The sequence below is a fragment of the Chiloscyllium plagiosum genome, chromosome 38 (genome assembly GCF_004010195.1).
Source record: "Chiloscyllium plagiosum isolate BGI_BamShark_2017 chromosome 38, ASM401019v2, whole genome shotgun sequence".
Taxonomy (NCBI): Eukaryota; Metazoa; Chordata; class Chondrichthyes; order Orectolobiformes; family Hemiscylliidae; genus Chiloscyllium; species Chiloscyllium plagiosum.
The window spans coordinates 23,014,503-23,041,492 of record NC_057747.1 but is presented as its reverse complement, the minus strand read 5'-3'; the positions used below and the strand labels follow the sequence as shown (position 1 = coordinate 23,041,492).

General features: G+C 41.6%; 1 protein-coding gene across 1 annotated transcript; it reads right to left on the bottom strand.

Annotated features, from left to right (window-relative positions):
- Positions 1-1,370: 1,370 nt before the first annotated feature.
- Positions 1,371-26,585, bottom strand: ecd (ecdysoneless homolog (Drosophila)). Its single transcript, XM_043679102.1, has 13 exons — positions 26,237-26,585; positions 23,767-23,884; positions 23,545-23,632; positions 21,593-21,771; positions 18,032-18,224; positions 17,183-17,311; positions 16,052-16,183; positions 7,246-7,331; positions 6,499-6,605; positions 5,409-5,592; positions 4,490-4,557; positions 3,218-3,435; positions 1,371-1,881 (listed from the first exon to the last, which is right to left on the bottom strand). The coding sequence occupies exons 1-13, from the start codon at positions 26,451-26,453 to the stop codon at positions 1,678-1,680; spliced, it is 1,923 nt and encodes a 640-aa protein (XP_043535037.1). The 5' UTR covers positions 26,454-26,585; the 3' UTR covers positions 1,371-1,677.
- Between the last annotated feature and the right edge of the window lie 405 nt (positions 26,586-26,990).

The window sequence follows — 26,990 nt, the reverse complement described above, 5'->3', positions numbered from 1 at the left end:
AGTCAGAAACAAAAACAGATTGGTGTAAAAACTCAGCAGGTGTGGTAGCATCTGTGGAGAGAAATCAGAGTCAATGTTTCAGTCCAGTGACCCTTCTTCAGAAGATGCTGCCAGACTTGCTTTTCAGGTTTTGTACCTTCAATCCCTATTCTCAGGGCATCAGCGCTCTTGACTGTAGCAGCAGTTTCTTATTTGCCAAAACACTTGGTTATTCAGAACACCTCTAATAACTTTCCCCTTAACTATTGCTTCATGAAGAACAATTTTCAGCTTCTCTAGTCTCTCCCCATAATTTAATAGTATGCCCAAACAGATCACAAACCTGCACCTTTCCACTGTTCCATTCCACCTGATTATCAGTAATCTGTTACTACATTGTCCTCCTGTCCTACACATGTAGGGAAATTATGGGAAATAATTCAGTAGTGTTGTGGTGCTGCAGACATACTTTAGAAATATAAACTGTAAATTGCCAAATGAGGGATTAAAAACGTAACTCATCTGCAAAGGCAATACATTTACCTCAGACCTAACATAAACGCAAAAGCATAGAATCCCTTGAATACAAAATGAGGTTATTCAGTCCATCAAGTCTGCACCAACCCTACAAAGAACATCTCATCCTGACCCTCCCCACACCCACTCCCTGTATCCCGACATTTCCCATGGCTAATTCCTCTAACCTGCACATTCCTGGACACCATTGGCAATTTGGCATGGTCAATTCACCTGACCTGCACATCTTTGGACTGTGGTGGGAGTTAACCAGTGTACCCAGCAGAAACTCAAGCAGACATGGGGAGAGTATGCAAAGTCCACACAGACAGTTGCCCGAGGCTGGAATCGAACCTGGGTCCTTTGTGTTATCACTGAACCACTATGCCTCCCAAAATAGTGCAGATGTTCGAGACCTGAAATAAAAATAAAGTGCTGAAAAAACTCAGTAGGTTTGGTAGCACCTGTGATAACAGAAACAGTTAATATAAATTCCAATATAGGACACTCAAATTGTTAACAGTTGCTCTCTGCACAGATGCTGCCAGACCTGGGCTGAGTTTCTCCAGCACTTTCTGTTTATCCTGCACACTAACCTGATTAGTGAGAATTAGGAAATATTTACTGCACAATGTCCAGGTAGCAAGCACATTCCTACAGGTACTATGGCTTTCAAGGAAATGGCAAATTCAAACTCTGTTCATTTTAATCCAAATCTGCTCTCAACCAAAAAACCAAAAGCAAGTTGGCCACTCAATACACCTTATTGCAATTAATGACCACTGCAGCACTCAAATTCCTGGTTATATCAACTCACGTATTGATGACTTCCAGAGCAAGTTATCTTTTTACGATTAGCTGTGAGATGTTTAAAAAAATGGCTCTGTTCTCCATTTCATCATTTGCCAAGTTGATATTGTATTTATTTACAATTACAAAAATAGTTTCTACAAAACTTTATTTTTAAAGGCATGCATTCTCTCATACTTTCTAGCATTAATCCATAGTTTCCAATTTCAAAGAATTTGAGCTTTTCAGTTCATTGGTGAATCTTGACTGTTCTGTAGAGCTTTAAAGGCTGCTTGACTGTCAGTCATTATGAAACGGTAGTATTGCAGCAGTGATAAAGAATCAGAAAGCAGACTCCAAAATGGCTGTGTTGCAGGGGCAGCACAGCAGCTTTCACCTGTCCTGGTTATCTGGTAGTCGGATCCCCATACTCTGCAAGATGTTAGAGGCAGGCCCAGCTAAGCCAGCTTGTGAGCTGTATGATTCCAATAGGTTCTCCACCAGGTTCAAGTCCACATCCACAGGTAGAACCTTCAAGTTCCCTTCTGCTGATTCACCCTCTGCTTCTTCAGATACATTAAGTCTGTCTGAGCCAGCCTGTGAGATGATCAAATAAAAAGCTGCACTTAGTGTCGAGGATAGGTACATAGGCTTGAGACAACACAAGCTTTCTGTTTAATGGTGCATTTTATCTGAACTTGCAGCTACAGTATCTGTTACAACAAATCTGTTACTGTTGGATTCCAATTTGAATCACCCTGACCAGGGGAGAACTCTGCATGTGTTGGTGCTGTTAGGGATTATATGTAGATTTTTAAAAAAAAAGTCAATTCAATAAGCAATCAAGGATTCATCAGTATTTGGGGTTAACAGTTCACAATATGGAATTCAAATGTTTCTCAAGGAGGGACTGACTAGAGTTATGCCAGACTTATTCTACACAGTTATCAGCAGGAAGCAGATGGAGAGGTGGAAAAAAAGATTAAATGGAAGGCAGAAACATGGGCCCAATCAAAAAAGGTTGTAGTGAGCCAGGATTAAGAAGAATTTAATGGTGACAGAGTAAACGGCCTCCACTTTGGATATGATGCCATCAGCTCCATGCAGTGAGTACAAGCTAAGGTAAGTACACCCTGTCCAACACGTGGGTTGGAGTCAAAAACACAGAACTTGACCATTTGTAATGAACTGGTATTGGAAGTGGCCCTATTCTTCAGAATGGGGATTTGGTAATGGAAAGGGTGTGAAACGCAGAACTTGAGATGATCAGGACAAATGAATTCACCCTTATGCCTGGCAACCTCAAGGTAACAGGGTGCAGAAACCCAGCACTTTAGTCTCCCAGACAGTGACCAAAGCTCGTGAACAGATAGATCATAGTACTATTGGAAAAACTGTGCACTTAATATTATATTGCAATACATTCCTCACACTGGGCAAGATACCTCGCAGTACATTAGTGGGCAAAGTTGCTGAAGAGAAAAAGGAAAGGGAGAGGCGTATTGAAACGCTGGCTCAAAGAAAAGTTCATGACAAACTTAGGATGCATTTGAAAGTTGAGAGTGAGGTGAGATGTCAGAAGGCTTGGACGAGGGGGATGGTGGGTGAAGAGCTCTGGAGAAGTTACTAAAAATAGAGAGATGGTGTGGGGAACAAGGATGTCACTGATTTCCAAGAAGTGCAGGAGATAAATGGAATCAAAGATTTATTGACCTGTCAAGCTTGAGATTCAATTTACCTTTTGCAACAAGAAAAGAGCACAGCAGGGACCCACTTGATGCCTGCAAATGCAGTCAGCAGGGCTGCTAAGACTGGTAAAGTGACAATGAGCAAGACATCACTGGCCTAGTGTTGGTGGTAGGCTGAGAGAATCTCCATCTCACAATGCAATCATCCAACCATGAATAGGTTGGCTTTTTAACAGCCAACATACCTCATCAGTGACTTTAGTAAAGCTTTTGCCAATTTGGGTTCCTGCCAGTTCCTGATCCATTTGCTTCATGTACTCTCGGATATTCTCAAGAGTTTCTGCGGCTGACATATCCTCCTCAGATTTACCCTCTTTTGAGTCAGACTCTGCGTCACTGTCCAACAAATTGTAATCTTCTTCCTCATCAAGATCATCAGAGTCCAGCTCATCTGATTCTACCCCTGCAGTCAAGACCAGAAAACAGTCCAATAAAACAAAGTGTGTACTAATGTGGCATTTTTCACAACCATTGTATGTCTCAACATGTTTCACAGCCAAAGAAGAACATTTTTGGAAACACAGTCACTACTGTGATGTAGGAAACACAGCAGCCAAAAGGCACACAGAAACACCCCCCAGAGAGCAGCAAAGTGACAGTGACTAGATAACATGATTTTGTGATTGAGGGGTAAAATGTGGCCAGGCCATCTTACCCTCCTTCAAAATAATGCCATGGGATCATTTTAACTTAAAAGAACAAAATAATATATATCCCCGTGAATGTCTAGATAGGGCCTGAGTCTAACATCTCATTGAAAAGGGAGCATCTCTGATAGTGCAGCACTCTTAATGCATTGCAATTCCATCTTGACTTTTGTGCTCAAATCTGAAGTGAGACTTGCACATGGCACATTGTGATTCAAAGGTGAGAGAGCTACTCACTGAAAGCCAACTGACTCCACTGACAATATGGCTGACAATGTAGTACGATAACCTCAGGTGGGAAGGAAGACTACAAAAAAGAGAAGAAATAGTGACGTCTGTCTGTACATGAAAGGATAGGTTAATATTCCATTTTGATTAACCTGTTTCTTCTCATTTCAGACATGAATCCACCTGAATGGGCAGATGTGGGCAGCACGGTGGCACAGTGGTTAGCACTGCTGCCTCACAGCGCCAGAGACGCGGGTCCAATTCCCGCCTCAGGTGACTGACTGTGTGGAGTTTGCACGTTCTCCCTGTGTCTGCGTGGGTTTCCTCCGGGTGCTCCGGTTTCCTCCCACAGTCCAAAGATGTGCAGGTCAGGTGAATTGGCCATGCTAAATTGCCCGTAGTGTTAGGTAAGGGGTAAATGTAGGGGTATGGGTGGGTTGCACTTCGGCGGGTCGGTATGGACTTGTTGGGCCGAAGTTTCCACACTGTAATGTAATGTAATGTAATCTAATCTAAAAAATGTGGCTTCACGTGTCTAACATGAAGATGATGCAGGTCATACTGTACAGAGCAGATTCCTACCTAAGATCCTTTCCAAAGCCCCAGTGAAGGAATTCACATCAAATTCAACTTGGCCGGTAGCAGAAGATCTGACAGAGAGATTGAGAAAATTTAAGTAAAGGTGTGGCTTTATCACAAACAGTGCATTGTAAATGTGTTGCTGCTATCAATGAACTCCAGTTATAATCTTGGTTTAGCAATAATTTTCAACGAACATTACAACAAACTCAGTAATAATTCAGTAAGATTGGACATCTGAAGCTTTTACTCAGTGGCCATGTAACATCTTAGTATTTACTGGTTGATTGCCTGACACATAGCACATGAAGATTGAGGTCAAGTGTGATTTCCATGTGAACTGGGGCTAGAAGGTAGAGATAATTGTACAAAATCACACAGATGTAATTCAGGATCCATATTAAACTCATTTGGTATGTTCTTATTTATATAGGTAAATAATGAATTTAACAGAATGTGGAGAAGTTGTGGGATCAAAACTGGGAGGACCAGGATTTTACCTTGAAGGGATAAAGAGGTGGAAGCTGGGTACTTGGAGAGGGCCTCAGAGACGGGATATGGAACGGGGAGGAATCAATGTGCATTCAAGAGTACACACAAGGCTGTGCTTGGCAAAGGGTGTGGGCACGGAGGTCTAGAAGGCTGCTGAATAGATATATTGCTGGATCAGAGGGTTAGCTTGGCTGGGGATGGTAAGAGAATGCAGTCTGAAAGGAGAACCATCATAGCAGCCAAACATTTACTCCAAATCTTCCTGAATGGTCTGACTGATTGATGCTGTTACGTGGTTAGCCTGGGTCAATTCTAGAAACTTGATTGGCCCACGCAAGTTATATGGTCAACATTCATTCACATTAGAGGTTTACTGTCATCCATGCTGAGGTTTTAAAAAGTATATATGAATAATTCTTATGTCCCATACCGTGGTATCTCTGCACCTTCATGAGAGGACACTTTTGAGACAAATGCCTTCATACCCTTTCTGACATTATCAAGATCATAATTCAGTTCCTCCTCCTGTCTGGCGGAATTTAACAGTTTCCTTCCAGAAGCTTCCTCCAGCATCTGATCCAGCTGTTCAGGTGAAATATCCAACCAGCTGTCATCTAGGTAGGCAAAGGAATCAAAAAGGTGAGACAACAGATATGAATGAGCACTCCTGATGTGAACTGCTTACAAGGGACATTACTACAAATCATTCCATTGCTATCAGGAGGGATAAAAACCACTGTGTGACAATGTCAAATCCCATGGCAGGAGATATCTAATGAGCATTTATACCCGCAACATGTTAGCAGAAGAACGGAGCAGGCTGAAATCAGGAAAGTGTGTGAACCCATGTTACTGGTTACTGAAGTCATCTAAGGTCATCAGCGAGTCAAATTGGCCTCATTTCACATTAAAAACATCCACAGTATTTTGTTTCCTGTAATGAATAGCACCACTGCTGGGAACTTTTTATTTAATTCTCCAATAGCTTGCCTTATCGGGTCTGACTGCAAACCAGGTACAGAGATGTAAACAGCTGAGAAAAGGCCCCTTTGCCCATTCCAACCTTTCCAGAGTTATCCTCCATCATAATTAACAGCTTTTAAAAATTATTCCAGGGTTTCTGCCTTCGGTAAAATACCCCTAGCCAATGCTGCATGTTGATCAATCTGTGGATATAATTTCATGACAACAGTCTTGGTAGTTTGGACCCAATATTCTTATCTGAATGGTAGGGTAATTTGAACCAATGTTATAGATTTGCCTTTTATTTGATACATTATTATTTTGTACACCTCCATTAAACTCCTTCAGGTTTTTCTAACCCTTTCTCATAACTCAGTTCCAAGGATCAGTCTCGTGACTGAATCAGTGACACTGGGGCTTAAACATCGACTTTGTGTCTTAACTCATGGAACTGTGGTTTGACTGTAATCCTGTGCAATTCACTAAGCTCAGATTGCAGAATCAGTCTGTGGTCTGTACCATGAACCTCTCAGGCACTGTCAACCAACAATACGCACCATCCTCTGGAGGGAGGCTGTCCCCTTCTTTCTGTAGTTCTTCCACACTGTAGGACAGAGATTGCAAAAGCTGCAGGACCTGCTCCCCTGGGCTGAAGGCAGGTGAACTGAGGAGACCAGAAAGAGCGAGTGTGACTTTAAAAGAAAAATACAACTAATTATTTATGAGTTATTAATACATTAAATAGGTGCCAGTTAAAGTTCACAGAAGTTAGAAATGTTCTAACTTTAGCACTATATCTCCAAAGTTTGAATAAATACAAAACTTAAATGAAGCATCCACTCCCTCCACCTCGACTCCTTCACCTTTCCTCTTGCACTTGATCTTTTCATCAAGGACTGCCAATGTAAAATTGACCACCTTTATTTTGCTACTCTCCTCACCCATTCCAACGTGTCTCCAGCTGAACCTTCTGAGCTCCGTTCTCTCAAGTCTAATCCTGGACTTTGTCAAACCTGCTGATAATGGTGGTGCGGTTTCTCTCTAATACAGTCAACTTGAATAATTTTTTAATATCATAACTACTCACACTGAAAGAGTTCCCCGGTTTGGAGTAAAACCGGACTCTTCAGAGGAAGGGTCACTTGACCCGAGGCGTTAACTCTGATTTCTCTCCACTGTTGCTGCCTGGCCTGCTGAGCTTTTCCAGGAATTTCTGTTTTTGTCCCTGGTTTGGAGTGTTGAGTTAGCAGGTTAAGTTCAGTTTGTTAATGTAAGCACACAGAACACATGATCTTGCATTGTACCTTCTGGGGCTGGAAACAGAATGTTGGAAGTAAATCTCTGCCGTTTGAAGTAAGTCTTTGTAGCGTGCAGAACCCTCCAGCTCTCCCTGTCAGACACAAACACATAACCGGCTTGTGTTAAGCTGCTGTGTATATAAAACCAGCCTATTCAATGTGAATGTGCTGCCAGCATTATCGATTTACTGCCTTTTTGATTCAATGCTGCTTGCCAGCTGGGGTGGTGGGACGTGTTCTGCTAGTTTTTATACTTTTGGCTGAAAAGTCTCACTCATTGTATTTACCTGGCCAACCGCTCTCAGCACAAACAATTGAAGGTTACATGTGGACGTTCATGATTCTTTATAATGCTAACATATTTAATACCTTTTCTTGAACATAAACTTTCTAAGTCACTGTAACTAAGAAATAATAGAGGTTGCTGGGGGAGATGAACTAGTCAAATTTCTTGTAGATTCAGGGAAAATGCACATTCGGAAACTTATTGTGGAAAGAACACATTGTAACGGGTGAGGCCATTCAGCTCCTCAAGTACATCCTGCTAATCAATTAGATCATGGGTGATCTCTACAAGAAAGTTTCCTCAATTCATACCTAACAAATATCTGTCACATTAATTTGGGAATAACTGTTGATGTCATTTATTGACAACAGGAATAAAGCTTTAAGTTGAGAGACTGTAGGTTGGGTAGATTGATTCAATATTTTGTCATTCACACATCTCTGCACGGATTTATCCCAGCTGAATTCCTTCAGCTTTCTACCGGAGGCCTTGCTCTCATTTGAATCCTGCATTACTCAGTGATGCCAAATGCCAGCAAACCCCTCAGGCACTGCAACCTTGCTCGATGCAATACTTTCGCTTTGCTCCCCTTTCCTGTTGCCTTTAAACATTTCTTCAAAACTTACAAAACCATGCTTTCGGTCATCTCTAACTCTCTCATTAGTATGTGCTTTTTATTTCTCCTTTCAGAAGTATCTCAGACAATTGCTGTCTATTATAAACATTATAGTTGTTGTTTATGTTTACCGAATTCTGCAGAAGGCCAAACTGATATTTCAGTGCTGTAAATGATTTAATATGAAAAGTTCTACCACATAGCTACCGTCATTAAATGGCTCCTGAACATTTATATAATGCACTGCTGTCATCTGCTGGTAAGAATTGAAAGAGCAACTGCAAGACAGTGAAAGATACAATTCCTACTTTACACAATTGCTTAAATGCTCTTGTACTTTGCTGTGATTTTGAAGTGCCAGTATTGGACTGGGATGTACCAAGTTAAAAATCGCACAACACCATGTTATAGTCTAACAGGTTTATTTGGAAGCACTAGTTTTTGGAGCGCTGCTCCTTCATCAGGTGGTTGTGGTGTGGTTGTAACCACCTGATGAAGCAGTGCTCCGAAAGCTAGTGCTTCCAAATAAACCTGTTGGACTATAACCTGGTGTTGTGTGATTTTTAACCCTGTGCAGCTAGGTGACAAAACATATTCCGAGCTTTGTAGAATTTACATAGCATTGTCAATGCAGGAAAAATGCCCCGAGGTGCTTCACAGAAAAAACAAACAGAAAGCTAAAGGCAAGTGTATTAGGACAGAGACCAAAGACTTAGATGTAAAGGTGGAATTTAAAATGGAGAGAACAACAGAATAGTTATAGAACAGAATGTTGAGCCAATTATGCCCATGTCTATCATTTTCAAAAGAGACTCTGATTTCGATTCTCTGCCTTTTAGCTATAACCCTGCAGATGTTTACATCACAAATAATGAACTAATTTTCTTTTGAATGAATCTACCCCCCCCCCCCCCCACCCTGTGAGACATTGCATCTCACTGTATAAATATTTTTTTTTCCCTGCGTTATCTTTGCCTCTTCCATCAGTCACCTTAGTGAAAGAGGGAGAGCCAGTAAGGCAGATGGACGGGATTACAGACTTCATGACTACCAATGGTGGAATGAGAGAAGGGAGAACAGAAGGCAAAGAAAACAGAAATTGGAGGCTTTGGGAGCAGGAATGTACACACATACGTTATGTATATTTACCCTGTCTCCTCCCTAAATTAGCTTAAATGCAAAGAATTTAAAAGTTGAACCAATAAGGGCAAGGAGCCAAAGATAGTCAGCAAGAATAGGGGGTAATGGGAACGGGAAGTTTCTGAAAGGTGTAGGATGGGAATCTGATGAGGAATGCACAAGTATATTCAAGTCTGGACATGGTGAAAATAATGGATAAGTTTTAGAGGTAAGTATAGACATGTGTGATATAAAGGAGATGTGCGCAGGTGTTTTCTGAAGGAAAGGACATAAATTGGAAAATGTACTCAGCATTGTGCACAGCCTTGAGGTTGTGACCAGACTGTTGCTGAGGAGAAGAACTGAATCAGTGGAAATGAAATTACATTTAAAGCAGTGAGTGGAGAAAAGATCATAACTAACTTTGGTGTTATCAATGTCAAACTGGAAGAAATTATTGTTGGTCAGAGACTGTACAAACAGACAAGCAGTTTGATGACATATAGACGATGGAGACAAGAGGCTGGGAAACAACAGAGCTGGGTGCTGTTCGCATGTACAAGGGAGATGATGACCACCAGTGACCTTCTCCAGGAAATAGATGGTGTCACTAAGAGGCAGCCTGCATATGAAGACTTTTTGAGGACTTGACAAACAATAAGAAATAAGAATTCAGGTGTAATGTAGGTCTTGAGCATGCTACATCACTCATTAACATCACTGCTGATCTTCTACATCAAATTTACTTTTTCAACCTATTCCCATCATCTCTAACAATTTCAATCTCGCCTCAGTCTAGCCCTGTGTGAGTCTATAATCCTAAATCTAGAATATCAAAATAAGGAGCAGGAGCAGGCCACTCAGCCCCTTGAGACTACTCCACCATTTAATAAGTTCATAACTGATCTGATTCTAATCTCAAAGCCACATCCCTACCAACTCTGGATAACCTTTAACCCCTTTTTAACACAAATCTATCTACTGCGATCTCAAGGATTCTGCTGCCACCACCTTTTCAGGAAGAGAATTCCAAAATCTCTCAAACTTCTAAGAAAAAAAGTTCAACTCATCCCAGTCATAAATGGGTGATCATTTATTTTGCAACTGTAACCCCTCAATCTAGGTTCTCCCACAGGAGGAAATATCCATTGCACACCTACCCTGTTAAAACCCATCAGGATCTTATACCTTTCAACCAAGTCACCTCTCCCTCTTCCAAATAACAGTGAATTCAAGCCTAGCTGGTTCAAGCCTTCCACATAAAGACAACCCATCCATTCCAGGTATTATTCTGGGTTGCCACTATACTGCTTCCAATACATTTACAGCCTTCCTTAGATAACACGTCCAATAATGTACATAGTACTGTACATGTGGTTTCACATGTGACCTGTATAACCCTACTTTTGTACTCAATTCATCTGGCAATAATAACAACATTCTAACAATTTCCCGAATTACTTGCTATATCTACATATCGACCTTACGTGATTCATGCACGAGGAACTCCCTCTGCATCTCAGAGCCTGGTGGGCGGCACGGTGGCACAGTGGTTAGCACTGCTGCCTCACAGCGCCAGAGACCCGGGTCTATATCTACATATCGACCTTACGTGATTCATGCACGAGGAACTCCCTCTGCATCTCAGAGCCTGCAATCATTTGGAGAATATGCCTTTTCATTTTTCCTGCAAAATAGACAATTCCACATTTTCTCACATTACACTTCACTTGCCAGATCACTGCCCTATCATTTAATCGATTAATATATATTTGTAGCTTCTTTATATCCTTTGCAACCTACCTCTGCCTCATCATTAAATCTGACAACTGTACCTTCTGCATTTTCATCCAAATCATTTATATAAATGGTAAATATTTGAAATCCCAGCACTGATCCCTGTGCCACACTGCTAATTACAACTTTGCCAACTATCCTGCTCACTGTTTCCTGCTAGCCAGGCAATCTTCTGTTTCAATGAGATTAGCTCTCAGTTTTCTAAACTCTAGCTATGATGACTTGATGTACAACATGATGCACACTTATACATGGAAATTTAGAAAGTAGGAGCAGGAGTATGCATTTGAGATTGCTCTGCCACTCAGTAGGATTACAGGCTGAGCATTCCAACTCAGTACTCTGTTCTTCCCACTGTCTCCCCATACCCTTTTAACTCTTAACCCCAAGAACTAGTTCTAAAGCCTTTGTGAAAACGTTCAATGTTTTGGCCTCAACTACTTTGCGGTAGAGTCCAGAGGCTAGGACTTCTATGGATCACAGCTTCATAAGGAGATTGGTGCAAGAAATAAGAATCAGAGTGCTACAGCAGGGAGGCTATTCTGTAGATCGAGTTTCATCACAGGTACTAAATCGGACAGCTCCTACATGGCCTGTGCAGTGGTGGCTGCCTGCCAGGTACTGTGGCTCCATGATGTCCATTTGGACCTCTCGGAGGGAAATACCTGGGTGATCTTTGGCAAAACCAGTGAAGACTCAGCTGAGGCGATGTGTGTATGTGTTCTCATCCATGTGCTAATTCCCTGTACATGTGTATTTGCATGTCTGTTTGCATTTGCGTTCATTCTGTGATTACATCTCAGTGTCTGTTCACGTGTGGTTATGCTGTTAATGCAAGTGTACATGCCTGTTCATGTGTGAGCTTGCATTTTGCTCACACACATGTATCTGTTCACACGTATGTACATATGCATTTGTTCGTGTGTGTGTGTGTGTGTGTCTGTTCTCTGGAGTTTAGAGAAGTGAAGGACAATTCCATTGAGACAGAAGGTTTGATGGTCTGGAATTGTTCCCACTTGTTGAGAAAGGGCACATTCTCAGGATGAGAGGCCAGTTATTTGGAATTTCCTTTCGCAAAAAAGCACTGGATGCAGAGCCTGAAAATATATTGAAGGCAGATTCTTTACTGCCGAAGAAATGAAAGGTTATTGGGGTAATCAAGAAGGTAGAGCAGATGTCCGAATCAGATTGGCTGTGATCTTACAGAATAGGCTCGAAGGGCTGAGTGGCCTACCCTTGTTCCTCAGTAGTATTTAGGTCTGAGATGGGAAGGGGGTGTTTAGTTGTGAATCTTTGGAATTTTCAACTGCAGTCATGGATCTCCTGTAGTGGATTATATGTCATGCTGAGATTAGACAGATAGTTGGTCTCTCGGGAAATCGAGGGAGATGGGGAGCAAGTAGGAAAGCAGAGTTGAACCCGTACTCAAGAGTAGGGGGCATACGATTAAGGTGAGAGGAGAAAGATTTAAAAAAAGACATAAGGGGCAAATCTTTTTTTACACAGAGAGTGGTTTGTGCGTGGAATGAACTTGCTGATGAAATGGTGGATGTGAGCACAATTACAATGTTTAAAAGACACTTGGCTAAGTACATGATGAGGAAAGGTTTGGAGGGGTATGGGCCAGGAACAGGCAGGTGGGAACAGTTTAGTTTGGGATTATGTTCGGCGTTGGACCGTGCTGTACAACTCTAAGTGAAATTCTCAAATATGCCTCCAGGTCAGTTTAACTTTTTCAGATATAGTACTTCAATCCACTAATGTGTCTGTGTTCACATTTGAGCAGAATTCAAACACTTATCCTGTTACCCCACCTACAGAGCGTGCAATATGTCACTTCCAATAAAAATGAGAAAAGCGTTCATTCTTAGGATGGACATATGATCTTTGCGAGTTTGGAGAAGATTTGTAGCTCAGGTTGAGGTTCTGGATGTAGGTTTGCTCGCTGAGCTGGAAGGGTCGTTTTCGGACGTTTCGTCAAAATACTAGGTAACATCAATTACCTCTGGATGAAGCACTGGTGGCATGGCCCGTTTTCTATTTGTGTGTTTAGGTTTCCTTGGGTTGGTGACATAATTTCCTGTGGCAATATTATTTTTCTCAGGGGCTGGTAAATGGGATCCAAGTCAATGCGTTTGTTGATAGAGTTCCAGTTGGAATGCCATGCTTCTAGGAATTCTCATACGTGTCTCTGTTTGGCTTGACCTAGGATGGATGTGCTGTCCTAGTCAAAGTGGTGTCCTTCCTCATCCGAATGTAAGGATACTAGTGAGAGTGGGTCATGTCTTTTTGTGGCTAGTTGATGTTTGTGTATCCTGGAGGCTAGTTTTCTGCCTGTTTGTCCAATGTAGTGTTTGTTACAGTTCTTGCATTAGGGACATTAGTTTTGCTTGTTTTGTCATTTACAAAATACTTTGCAAGAACTGTAACAAACACTACATTGAACAAAAAGGCAGAACACTAACCACATGAACATCAACTAGCCACAAAAAGACATGACCCTCTCTCACTAGTATCCTTACATACAGATGAGAAAGGACACCACTTTGACAGGGACAACACATCCAACCTCAGACCAGCCAAATAGAGGCACGCACAAGAATTCCTAGAAACATCACATTCCAACCGGAATTCTATCAACAAACACATTGACTTGGATCCCATTTACCAGCCCCTGAGAAAGATAACAGGAAATGACATCACCAACCCAAGGAAACCTAAACACAATTAGAAAGCAGGCCATGCCACCAGTGCTTCATCTGGAGGCTCACTGAGGATGTTATCTAGTATGGTGATGAAACATCTGAAAATGAACCTTCTACCTCAGCAAGCAAATCTACATTCAGGACATATGATTTTTTGATATGAATTTTTAAAAAAACTTTAGAAAAATCATAAAAGACCATTAAAATGTTGTACAAGTTGCTATATGTTCATCCAGAATCCCAACAAATTATATAATTAAATATGCAGCTACTCATTTGAGAAAATGGCACAACGTTTAAATACAGTTAGAACAAAAGATGGACTCACGCACACATAATACATTTGACAATCTCAGGATGTCCCAAGTTCTGTTCAGCTGATTAAGCTGCTTTTTAGGTACTGTGATGATATTACGTTAAAGAAAACACTTTATTCTATTATAAAGTCAGAGTTATACAGCACAGAGGGGACTTGAGGTTGAGGGGAGATCTAATAGAAACTTACAAGATAACGTATGGCTTAGAAAGGGTGGATGCTGTGAAGTTGTTTCTGTTAGGCAGGGAGACTAGGACTTGTGGGCACAGCCTTAAAATTAGGGGGCGTCAATTTAGAATTGAAATGAGGAGACATTTCTTCAGCCAGAGAGTGGTGGGCCTGTGGAGTTCATTGTCACAGAATGCAGTGGAGGCTGGGACTTTAAATGTCTTCAAGACAGAGACTTATAAATTCTTTATATTGCAAGGAATTAAGGGCTATGGGGAGAGGGCAGGTAAGTGGAGTTGAAATGCCCATCAGCCATGATTACATGGCGGACTAGGCTCGATGAACCGAATGGCCTTACTTCCACTTCTATGTCTTATGGACTTGTCCATACTGAGCACGTTTCCAAAACTGAAGTCCCATTTGCCTTGTTTGGTCCATATCCCTCTAAACCTTTCTTATCCATGTATCTGCCTGTACCACTTCCTCTGTTAGCTCGTTTCATATATGCACCACCCTCCATGTGAAAAAGTAAAACCTGTACCTTCCAGTTTTGACATCCCCTACCTTGAGGATAAGGATACCTTATCCATGTCCCTCATCATTGTATTAGTCTCTATGAAGTCACCCCTCAGCCTCCTAAGCTCCAGGGAAAGAGTCCTAGCTTATCCAGCCACTCCTTATAACTCAAACCTTCTAGTCTTGGTAACATCCTTGTAGATCATCTTTTGCAGTTTCCAGTTTAATAACATCCTTCCTATAGCATAGCAATCAAGATTTTACGCAGTACTCCAAATGTGGCCTCATCAAGGTCTTGTACAGCCATAACATGATGCCCCAACGCCTGTACTCAGTGCTCTGACTGATGAAGGCAAGCATGCTAAATTTCTTCTTCACCATGTCTACTTGTTTGCCACATTCAAGCTCTCTGTTCGACAACACATCCCAGGGCCCTACCATCAGCTGTGTAATTCCTACCCTGGTTTGTCTTACCAAAATGCATTATCTGAATTAAACTCCAACTACCATTCCTCAGCCCAATGGCCCAGTAAATCAGGATCCCACGTGCCCTTAGATAATCTTCTTTAGTGCCCAATATACCAGCAATTTTAGGGTCATCTGCAAGCTTACTAACCATGCCTCCTATCTTCTTTTCCAAATCATTGATATAAATGATGAACAACAGCGGACCCAGAACTGAACCTTGCGGTCACACCGCTGGTCACAGTCTCCAGTGTGAACAACAGCCCGTCTCCTCACGTCAAGCCGATTTTGTATACAGTGAATGCATTTAAATTGACAAGTGCTGGTCATACACCATATTTGTAATAATCTCCGATGACAGAGGTGGTCAGATAGCATGACAACTTCATACACCCTTGTTTAAAGCCAAAAATCAATCACTTCTTCCGGAAGCTTCCACCAGGCTCGCCATGCAATAAGGTGTCGCTACCTGCTGAAAATGTAAGGTATTGTCACTTTATTCTTAAACATTATTAATACTGTCCCCTATCAGCTTGTCACACATTTCCTACACCGAGCACAAATACTATTCCTGCACAACACTATTTGCTCATCTACTTGTTCATTCAAAAGGAAAAGCAGTGCATACCTGCTAGCAAAATAAAAATATACAGAGATACAAGCACAACAGTGGGTGAGAGTAGTCACGTTGAATTCATAAACCCTTAAAATCCAGGAATTGAAAAAACTGTACAGACAAATATCAATTGCAACTGAATCTAATACTCCAGCGATGCCATTACTGAACAAATGCCAGACAGACTGAAAACAAATCTCAGCCTTACCCCGAAATAGTCGTTCTTCTTTAGACTGCTTATAAAGCCTTCCCAGAGTGGGTCACTGGAAACATTGCTTTGTGTCTTGGAACTAGGGAAGTGCTGCGAACATTTTGAACAGAGAATCTCAAAGCCATGGGCCTAGAAAATTAAAGGTAGAAAATGAGCTGCAGTGTAAACATTAAAAATGGGCTGAACAGTAACAGTATTCACAAAACGCATGGCACAAAGGCAAGATAAAGCATTGCTATAAAACATGATGAGAGTTGGGCAGGAAGGGATTTCAGCTCTCTACATATAGCAGATCTCAATAATTTGCTCTGCCATCTCTCAGTCTTTAGTACTTCAAGCATAGCTAAAGCTGGAGAACTAATTAGCCAAACAGCAGGAGAAGAATGGCAGCTGATTAAAAATTTAAATAACATTAGCAAAAGCATGTTTAAGTTCTTTATTTTTAATTATATGCCAATATTAACAGAAGGCTCATGAATATGAAGATTCTCTGACATGCTCCTTTAATCTAAGCTCACATTAATGGTATATTTTAAAATTATGCATAAACCCTATAAAATTGCGAAGCTCTTAAATATATCTTTAAATGCTTTTTAAAAAGACAAAAAATTAAAAATGGGAAACTAAGGAGTATAGAATTGATTCTCACAGTTGAGGAATAAAGAAATTATTTTTTGGTCTGATAATCAAAAATTTACTTTCAATGAATGATGGATATTTCCCCATAGAATTCACAAGACAGCTATTCGTACCTGTGCTGTTGCAAGTTCTTAAAAACTAGATCTCGAATATTTCAAATTGATCTCTTTTATACTTTTAACTAACTTGATTAGTCAGGAAATCTTTCAGATGCTTCGTTACCAAATTTAAAAAGATCAGGTTTCTCCAGAGTTTCCTTGTAACACTTGTAAACTTTGTATGCTTTGCTGAACCAGCTTCAAATGTCTGACGTGATTACAAGTGCCTCAGTGAATACAACTGAATACAGTATTCAAGGTCTGTTCTGACCAGTTTCTAACCCTGGTAACCAGACTGCTCACCATAGCAAGACAGTCAGACTGTAATTGTTTTTAAATAGCAGTAGATGCAGCCTGGTATCCTAAAACACCAATATTCCACATTACCTACCAGCTTCATGCCCAATGCATGTGCTTTGAAATGCTGGTCGGATTGTGCAGGAAGTGCATAACCACTCCGTCTGTCCGGTGTGAACTGCTGCTGCTGTAATTGGGCGTATAAGCATTTTGTAAATGTCACCTAAAATGAAATGCAAGAGGATATTTGACACCCGATTGTCCTATGGGTAACATATTCAGATATACACATTTATGATGCTTTTAATATATTAATAATTGCTTCCTAGGCTGAAAAAGTACAAGAGATGCAAGATATAACATATAACCCTACATTACATGTTCTATATTACAACAGTAACCATACTTCAAAAGATACTTCATTGGCTTCAAAGCTCAGTTGGCAGTCATCAGAAATAATACACAAATGCATGTCATAGAAACCCCACATACCCTTCAACCCCCACAATCCACACCGACCCTCCGAAGAGTAACCCACCCAGACCCAGCATGTCTTTGTTCTTTCTATAAACGACTGCACTTGCTTATATCCATGACTCAAATATGAATATCTGAGAGGAGAATTGGCCATTTGACCCTCAAGCCTGCTCTGCTGTAGAATAGGATCATGGCTGATCTGTTTATGTTTTGAAGCCCACATTGCCATTTGCCCCAATACCATTAAATCTTCTGCCTTAAAATATTTAAACACCTCACCTCCACTGCCTTCTGAGGCAGACAGTTCCTTTCATATTGTAATTTATTCCTTCCAGTTAATCAGCTAGTTATTCTCTACTGTTTGTAACATTCTGACTAATCACGACTGCCATGCATCTTTGTTAGTTGCCTGCTTTTTCCTCAATCTAATGGTATGACATTTTCTAATACATTAAAAGGCTCTTACCAGAGTCATCACACGGGTCTCTGGGAGAAAGAACTTAAAGGGACGGCAAGCACGCAGGTCAATAGGATCACGAAGATAGAAAGCTTGGACAGCAGATGCCAACAGATCAGGACGACGTTTCAGCACCGCAGCAATACCTGCTGGAACATAGCAGTAAGCTCGATGTTGATCAGCATAAATCTTCTCTGGATAACTGTGGAAAGCAAAGAAATACCATTCAAGACTGAAGAAAGAAGGTTGAAAGTTTAAGGATGCAGCTTCTTTGAGGTGTATTTTGTCCTATTTTTTGACAAGAGGTTTCAACACAGCTTTCTATTTGAATCCAATAAATTAAACAGCCTGGGAGGTCTTGGGGTTTTTTTTAAATAAAAAAAGATGTTGAAACAATAGAAACAGACTGAATGTGTGGGGTCAAGCTTCCACAAAACCAGGATTTTTAGTTTTAGCTTTCAGTAGCAGTTGCTGGAAACGTGCAGCAGAGTACGACAGACAGACACAGACACATACGCAGAGAATTGCATGTGAGACAATCTATTTTACTGAATTTGCCTTTGCCAAGGGTGTGTTTATGGAAAGTTACTATATTGGAACAGTTACTGTTTAGTAGTTAAATAATTTATTATTCTGTTAAGTTTCCCAATAGAAGTAAGTTAGACTCATTTGGTTCAATAAGTCCATACTATTCATAGTCTCAAACTAAACTAGTTCCACTGACCTGCGCTTGGCCCGTATCCTTCAAACATTTTTCATAGAATCCGTACAGTGTGGAAACAAGCCCTTTGGCCCAACGAGTCCACACTGATCATCCAAAGAGTATTCCACCCAAACCCATTCCCCATTACTCTACATTTACCCCAACTAATGCACCTAACCTACACATCCTGAACACTATGGCAATTTAGCATGGTCAATTCACTTAACCTGCACATCATTCATGTACTTATCCAAACATCTTTTAAATGTTGTAACTGTACCCACACCCACCGCTTCCTCTGGAAGTTCATTCCACGTATGAGCCACTCGTATAAAACAAAGTTGCTCCTCATGTATTTTTAAATTTTTCTCCTCTCACCTTAAAAATATGCCCCCTAGACTTGAAAGTCCCCACCCTAAAAACACCTGCCACTTACCTTATCTATACACTCCATGATTTTATACACTTCTACAAGGTCACCCTTCAAACTCCTCCTTTCCAGTGGAAGAAAGTCCCACCCTATCCAGCTTCTCCTTATAACTCATACCCTCCATTCCCAGCAACATCCTGGTAAATCTTTTCTGAACCTCTCTAACTTAATAATATCCTTCCTATAACAGGGAAACCAGAACTGAACATAATATTCCAGAAGAGGCCTCACCAATATCCTGTACAACCCCAACATGACACCCTAACTCCTATACTCAATGGTGTGAGCAATGAAGGCAGGTGTGCTAAAAGCTTAAGCACCCTGTCTATATGTAATACAGACTTCAAAGAGTTATGTACATGAACCCCTAGATCTCTGTTCTACAGTACTAGCCAATGCCCTATTTTTAAGTGAATAAGTCCTGCCTTTATTTGTTTTACCATAATGCAATGCTTCGCGCTTACCTGAACTAAACTTCACCTGCCACTCCTCAGCCCATTGAGCTAATTGATCAAGATCTCTCCTTAATTTTAGATATCCTTCTTTACTGTTCACTTCACCACCAATTTTGGTGCCATTCGCAAACATACTCACCATGCCTTCTATATACTCATCTAAATCATTTATACAAATGACAAACACAAGCGGACCTAGTTATTCCAACTTCTTCTTTCTCTTGTTGTATTTTTAACCATAGTGTATGAATAAAAGTGTGTTTTGCATCAAGGCTGGTAGTTTGACGAATCAAATTGCACCTGGAACGCAATGCCTGGCATTTGCCTTTGAAATAAGGAAAAGTTAGGGTCTAGGCTATCTTCTTAATATGTGTTGAGGGGGTTTGGTCTGGGTCTATAACAAGCTCAAATAAAAAACATTTTATCCTACAAGGTTACAGTGACTAATTCAGTAACACAAATCAACACATAGCTAACAGCAGCGCAAATAATTGATAATGTGACAGTTGTTTATAGAGTTCACCAGCACATTAGCCAGATGATTGATCAACTGCTTAGTGGCTCCTTTCAGTATCTGTTCATAATATTACTGCTTTGTTGCTGTGATTATTCTGTCCCAAACTCTGAATAGTACATTGCCAGGATTACATGCTAAGCAACAATTCAAGTCTCAATAGCACTTAACAAGACTTTGTTTAATTGTTGATTCAGGTCTGATTGAATGCCAAAAAGAAACAAAGTGAGCAATTAGATTAGATTCCCACAGTATAGAAACAGGCCCTTTGGCCCAACAGATCCACACCGACCTTCCAAAGAGTAACCCACCCACACCCCTACCCTGTATTTCCCACTGACTAATACACCTAACACTATGGGCAATTTAGCATGGCCAATTCACCTAACCTGCACACCTTTGGGCTGTGGGAGGAAACCAGAATACCCAGAGGAAACCCACGCAGACACAGAGATAATGTGCAAACTCCAATCAGACAGGTAGTATTAACATTAGTGATAGTCAGAAAAAAAAGCAGCTAATCATGCAAATGTTCGAAGTGTGAGTGCATTCATACCAGGTCCTGTCAGCTATATAACAAAATAGGTGACAATAGGAGAGGGGGGGGGAAACAATGGCGATTTCCTACAGAAAAAGTGATCAACACAACCAGCTACGGGAAAATTTAGTAAGGTGCAGTGGTCATTTTCTGCCAAACATTCCTGATGAATACACCATAATTAGCATAAAGTTTACAATTCTCATTACTCGCTACGTCACAACTGTCACTTCATACCCGATTGACTATTTCATTCACCTAATCAGATTCCCAACTTGCACGAATGGCAATCAATAGCAATGTGAATGCACTGAATTTCAGTTATGTTAGCAGCACAGCTCAGTTTCATGGTCTCCAATCTCTGCTACAAATTCAAACTCAAATGTTCAGCTGAGATTCAGGATTCAGCTGCTGGAGAAGAGTAAAGAATCCATGTGGTGATACAGGAATGCCAAAATGCATTTTTTAGGCTAACGAAATTTCATACTCTTAATTCTAGATGCTGCCTTGCATAACCTAAGCTTATAGGACTTTCAAAGTACCCAAGAGGTCAAAGATCGGGAAGATATTCACAGAATGAACTCTTGGGGAGCTACACTGTAGAGTGTGAGATATTCCCGACATTAACAGGATCAGCACATAAGACCAGATTTTTGCGGTGCAGACTCAATGATCTGGGTGGCCTAATTTCTGCTCCCATGTCCTTTGTCTTATCTATCCCTTGTTTAAAGAAAGCTTGAATTCTCCAGCAGGGTATTTTGTGGCTGCCTCTGCACGTGCCTGATTTCCCCTTCAAAAAAATGGAATTTCTACAACAGGTTGCTTTTGTTTTCTTAAGTTTTTGATAAGGCAGATGTAAAGAATGTATTGGCTAATTGCATTTTCACTATTCTAAAGTTAAACTAAAGATTCAGAACCAATTCTAATTACCTCTGAATGCGTCTCCTTATAGCTTTGCGAATGGGTTCTGCTGCCAGACATTTGTCAGAATGAGAGTTGAGTAGACTGAGTGCTTGAGAGATGGTGGGACTGCTAGCTGATAACCAAGAGAGTTCTCCTGGGTTCTGAGGGATTGGGATGATATGCAACTCTCCACGATAAAAAAAAACCTAAAGAGCAGCAGCAGAAATAATAAAGTTATATCGCATTTTGTAGGAAACATAATCAGGAACAAAAATCTATGAATGTAACTAAAAGCTTTACATCTGGTGCACTGCCACAGGCCAGTAGAGTATTGAAACAAATATAAAATGATATGCCCTTGAACGTTGCCCCAAAACCACCCTAAAATCTAATTAACCATTCACCTCTGTTGTTCATAGATTCTTAATATGGCGCAAAAAAACCCTCTTATAACAGTCATATCACAAGCTGTAATAAAAGTTCTAGAATAAGAAAAATCCAGTCATGTCTGCAGATGACAAAAAACTGACAGGGTTGTTGACAGTGAAGAGGAATGTTGTTGCCTGCAGAAAGATATCCATAGTTTGGTTGAGTGGAAGTAAAAGTGCCAGATGGAGTTCAAACCGGAGAAGTGCAAAGTTATGCACTTGGGGAGGGCAAAAGAGGATAGCAATAAAAAATAAATGTCATGATATTGACAGGGGTAGAGGAAGTGACCGACCTCAAAGTACGAATCCATAGTCCCTGAAAGTGTCAGGACAGGCAGATAAGATAGTAAAGGAGACATATGACACTCTCCTTCTTTGGCTGAGCTATTAAATACAAGAGCAGAAATGCAATGCCAGTATGATAAAAGAAGTCGTTAGGCCATAGCTGAAGTTTTGTGTAGTTCTGGTCATATTACAGGAAGAACATAATTAACTGACCGAGAGAGCATACAGAGGGAATTTACAAGAATGCTGCAGGGCTTGAAAGCTGCAGCTATGAGGAAGGATCGGATAGGCCCAGGTTGTTTTCATTCAAACCATGGAAGTTGAGAGGTCAGTTAATCTAAGTTTACAAAATACTGAGGGACTTGGATGCTGTGGATAGGGATGACACATTATCCCTCACTGAGAGGTCATTTACCAGGGGTACTGGTTTAGGGTGATTAATAAAAGGATTATTAAAGGATTGGACACTCTGGAGGCAGGAAACATGTTTCCGCTGATGGGTGAGTGCCGAACCAGAGGACACAGCTTAAAAATACGGGGTAGACCATTTAGGACAGAGATGAGGAGAAACTTCTTCACCCAGAGAGTGGTGGCTGTGTGGAATGCTCTGCCCCAGAGGGCAGTGGAGGCCCAGTCTCTGGATTCATTTAAGAAAGAGTTGGATAGACCTCTCAGGGATAGTGGAATCAAGGGTTATGGAGTTAAGGCAGGAACAGGATACTGATTAAGGATGATCAGCCATGATCATATTGAATGGTGGTGCAGGCTCCAAGGGCAGAATGGCCTACTCCTGCACCTATTGTCTATTAGGGGAGTCATGAAGGAAAATGTTAGCATTTGGAATTCACTGCTGGGTTTGGTGGTTAAGGCAGAAAACCTCAACTCATTTAAAAAGATGGATCTACACCTTAAGTGTTATAATCTGCAAAACTACACACCAGGTGCTGGAAAGTGAGCTTAAAATGGCAGCCAGTTTATTCAGTTAGTGCAGGCATGATGGGCTGAATGGCCCCTTTCTGTGGTTCTATTGAGACAACAGAAATGCTGTAGTTGATTCCAGTGTCCCAGGGCTTGGAGGAGATGGTGGAAATTAGTGTTGGCATTTCAGTGTTGCTAGCCAGAAAGGACAAGATTACGCTGTGAAATAGGTACCAGTCTGCACAGATTACAAAGAATGACCATCTTAGTAAGGGACTAGATGATCCTATGACTCATTGGCTTCATTAGGGAGAAATGCGGCAAGGAAAAGGGTGGCGGCTTTCTTACCCGGTTTTCACTAGTGTCAGGGGTCAACCATTTGGGCAGGTGCTCAGCAGCTTCAATTAACAAGAAGTCCCCATCATTATCGTCAACACTACACACAAAAACAAAAATTGAACATTAGATTTAAGTAAAAATAAATGTTGGATATTTTATTGCCTTTTCATCAGAAACTACTTCAAATGTAGTATTTTTAAAAAAAATTTCACTTCTAAAGGAATTCTATACCTTGCTGCTAAGTTTGGGAACTCTTTCGTGATTTGTTGAATGAGGTAGACAATCAACCATTCGTCATCCACATTATCCCCAAAGTTTGTGACACCACTAATGTGAGCAGGAACATCTCCTAAAAAGAAATATTTGCATTAGCTTCTTAAATTTAAACAATGGTGCACTAATTAGCTTAGATCGGCAGGGTTTAGACTCAAACCAAAACATCAGTGATGGATCTGAGTAGAAGACATAGCAAAAACATAATCACAAGGATTTACAAATGAGAGAACATTATTCAATTCACTGTCACACAAGCTAGGTTCAGGAGCTCAGCTTATATATATCTCTCTTCCTTTTTCTATACCGTTGTTTACTCCTCTAAGTCAAGCAGAGTTTTCATCTCTCCTTGAAATCACAGAGCAGTTATGCCATTCAACCCATTGAGTCCTTACCAACACATCAAACAGCATCACAGCCAAACTCAGCTCTCCAATCTATACCCGTAACTTCTTATTTATCATAGCTAATCCACCTACCCTACACATCCATGAACACTATGGGGCAATTTAGCCCGGCAAATCCACCTAACCTGCACATCTTTGGACTGTGTGAGGAAAGCAGAGCGTCTGGTGCAAGGAAACCCCGCAGACATGGGGAAAATGCACTGACTCCACACAGACAGTTGCCCAGGGCTGGAATAAAACCCAGGTCCCTGTGAAGCAGCAATACTAATTACTGAGGCACCATGCTACCCGAACTTACTTGCTGTCCCTTACTTTAGGGCTTTTGTGGAATTGTAGTAACATCCGTACCCCTTGGGTTAAGGAGTCCTGGTTCAGGTCCCTCTTTTTTTAGATTAGATTAGATTACAGTATAGAAACAGGCCCTTCGGCCCAACAAGTCCACACCGACCTGCCGAAGCGAAACCCACCCATACCCCTACATTTACCCCTTACCTAACACTACGGGCAATTTAGCATGGCCAATTCACCTGACCCTGCACATCTTTTGGACTGTGGGAGGAAACCGGAGCACCCGGAGGAAACCCACGCAGACACGGGGAGAACATGCAAACTCCACACAGTCAGTCGCCTGAGGCGGGAATTGAACCCGGGTCTCAGGCGCTGTGAGGCAGCAGTGCTAACCACTATGCCACCGTGCCGCCCACTTGCATCAGACATGTCATAACATGTCAGAAAGGTTAACTAAAAGCATCTATAATGCCATGTATATCTCCAGCAAACCTGTGCAGCAACTGCAGTGAGACAGCCTCCCCATGTTTAAAGATTTGACACACAGGCTCTTGTCATGAACAAGTGTCATCCTCATTCTAAGTGATGTCTTGACAGCACCCTCACCCTCCATACACTGTTCACTTTCAGAATTTTCCATCCACATTCACAAGAATATTTACTGTAACTTTCTGTGGGAGGTTTTAGAAAATTCTTTCATGAGATGTAAAATTCAATTATTACCCATTGCTAATTGCCTTCCATAAGTTGATACCTTCCTGAACCCCTGCAGTCCATATGGCATAGTACTCTCACAGTGCTGTTGGGAAAGTTCTAGGACTTTGACCACTATACTTCAGAGGTAAACTTGTAAGTGGCAATGTTCCCACTTTGTCTTATTCCCAGAGGATAATAGGCTGCTCTCTCATTTGAGGGAGACAAGTGTTAGTGAGGGTCACCATGCCTCAAGTGAGGTTGTGTAGCCGCCAAGACATCATGACCTCAGCTGAAACTGAAAATGTATCCACGCTGTTGGAATCACTCTGCATCATAAACTAGATGCCTTGCCAACTCTGCTGACTGACTCCCTACCATGCATCAGATGTCCCAGTCCCAGATGGTAGAGATGCTGCATTTGGAAGGTACTTTGGGGGAGACCAAGTGAGTGGTGCTGTCCATCTTGTAGATGACTCACACTGCTGCTGCTGTCAGTGATAGAAATGTTAAAGATAGTGAATTTTATATATATATTTTATATATATATATATAATATATAGGGGTTGGTTAGTTCCATTGGACGGCTGGTTTGCTATACAGTTTTATGCCAATAGTGTAGCCTCAATTCTGAGGCTTGGTGACCCTCAGATTAAACCACCACCAGTTATTTCTCTCTATTCAACCCTATGGCCCGACAGGACAATCGCGACTATAGCTTTATTTTATAATAAACGTAATTCACATTTATTCAGCTCCATTCGGGCTTATGCCCGAAACGTTGATTCTCCTCCTTTTCAGATGCTGCCTGACCTGCTGTGCTTTTCCAGCACCACACTCTCGACACTTATCCAGCTCTGTGTCTGAGCACTTCTATGGAATTAAATCTGATATCTAATGTTTATACTTATGAATAATATTTATCACCAGCTATCAGATTTGACGATGCATGGGCTCAGGCACAGAGGGGTTTGCACGGGCCATCAGAGAGGCCCGGCCCGGCCCGGCCCGGCCCAGCCCCTCGGGGACTGTGCACTCACCGCGGGCCGGCGTGTATTGCAGCCTGAAGGCCTCATTGTGCCAGATGTAAGCGGCGCAGAGCGGGGCCAGGGTGCTGACGATCCCCTCCAGCTGCCGCACCAACCGGGCCCCGGGATCGGGATCCGGCTCGGGCTCGGGCTGAGGAACCTCATAAAGCCGGTAGCCGACCGTGTCCTGTGGCCAATCGCGGCGCCGCTCGTCCAGCAGAGACTCCATGGCCCGTTGCCCCTCACTTAATGTCTTCCCCCACGCCCCACCGAACGGGTTCCGTCGCTTAACGACTTCCGCCCCCACCGAACGGGTTCCGTCGCTTAACGACTTCCGCCCCCACCGAACGGGTTCCGTCGCTTAGCGGGTTCCGTCGCTTAACGACTTCCGCCCCACCGACCGGGTCCGTCACGTAACAACATTCCCCCCCAAACAACCGAACGGGTCCGTCATCTTCCCTGTGACACTGACCGAGGTCACGTGATCTGCGGCAGTCGCACTCTTGGCAGTGGACAAAGTTAAAAATCACACAACACCAGGTTATAGTCCAACAGGTTTAATTGGAAGCACCAGCTTTCGGAGCGACGCTCCTTCATCAGGTGGTAGTAGAGGGCTCGATCGTAACACAGAATTTAGGGCAAAAATTTACAGTGTGATGTAACTGAAATTATACATTGAAAAATTTGATTGTTAGGCCTTTCATCTGTTAGAATACAGTGATAGTTTCACTTCTTTCATGTGTAAATCACAAAACATTTTTTTTTT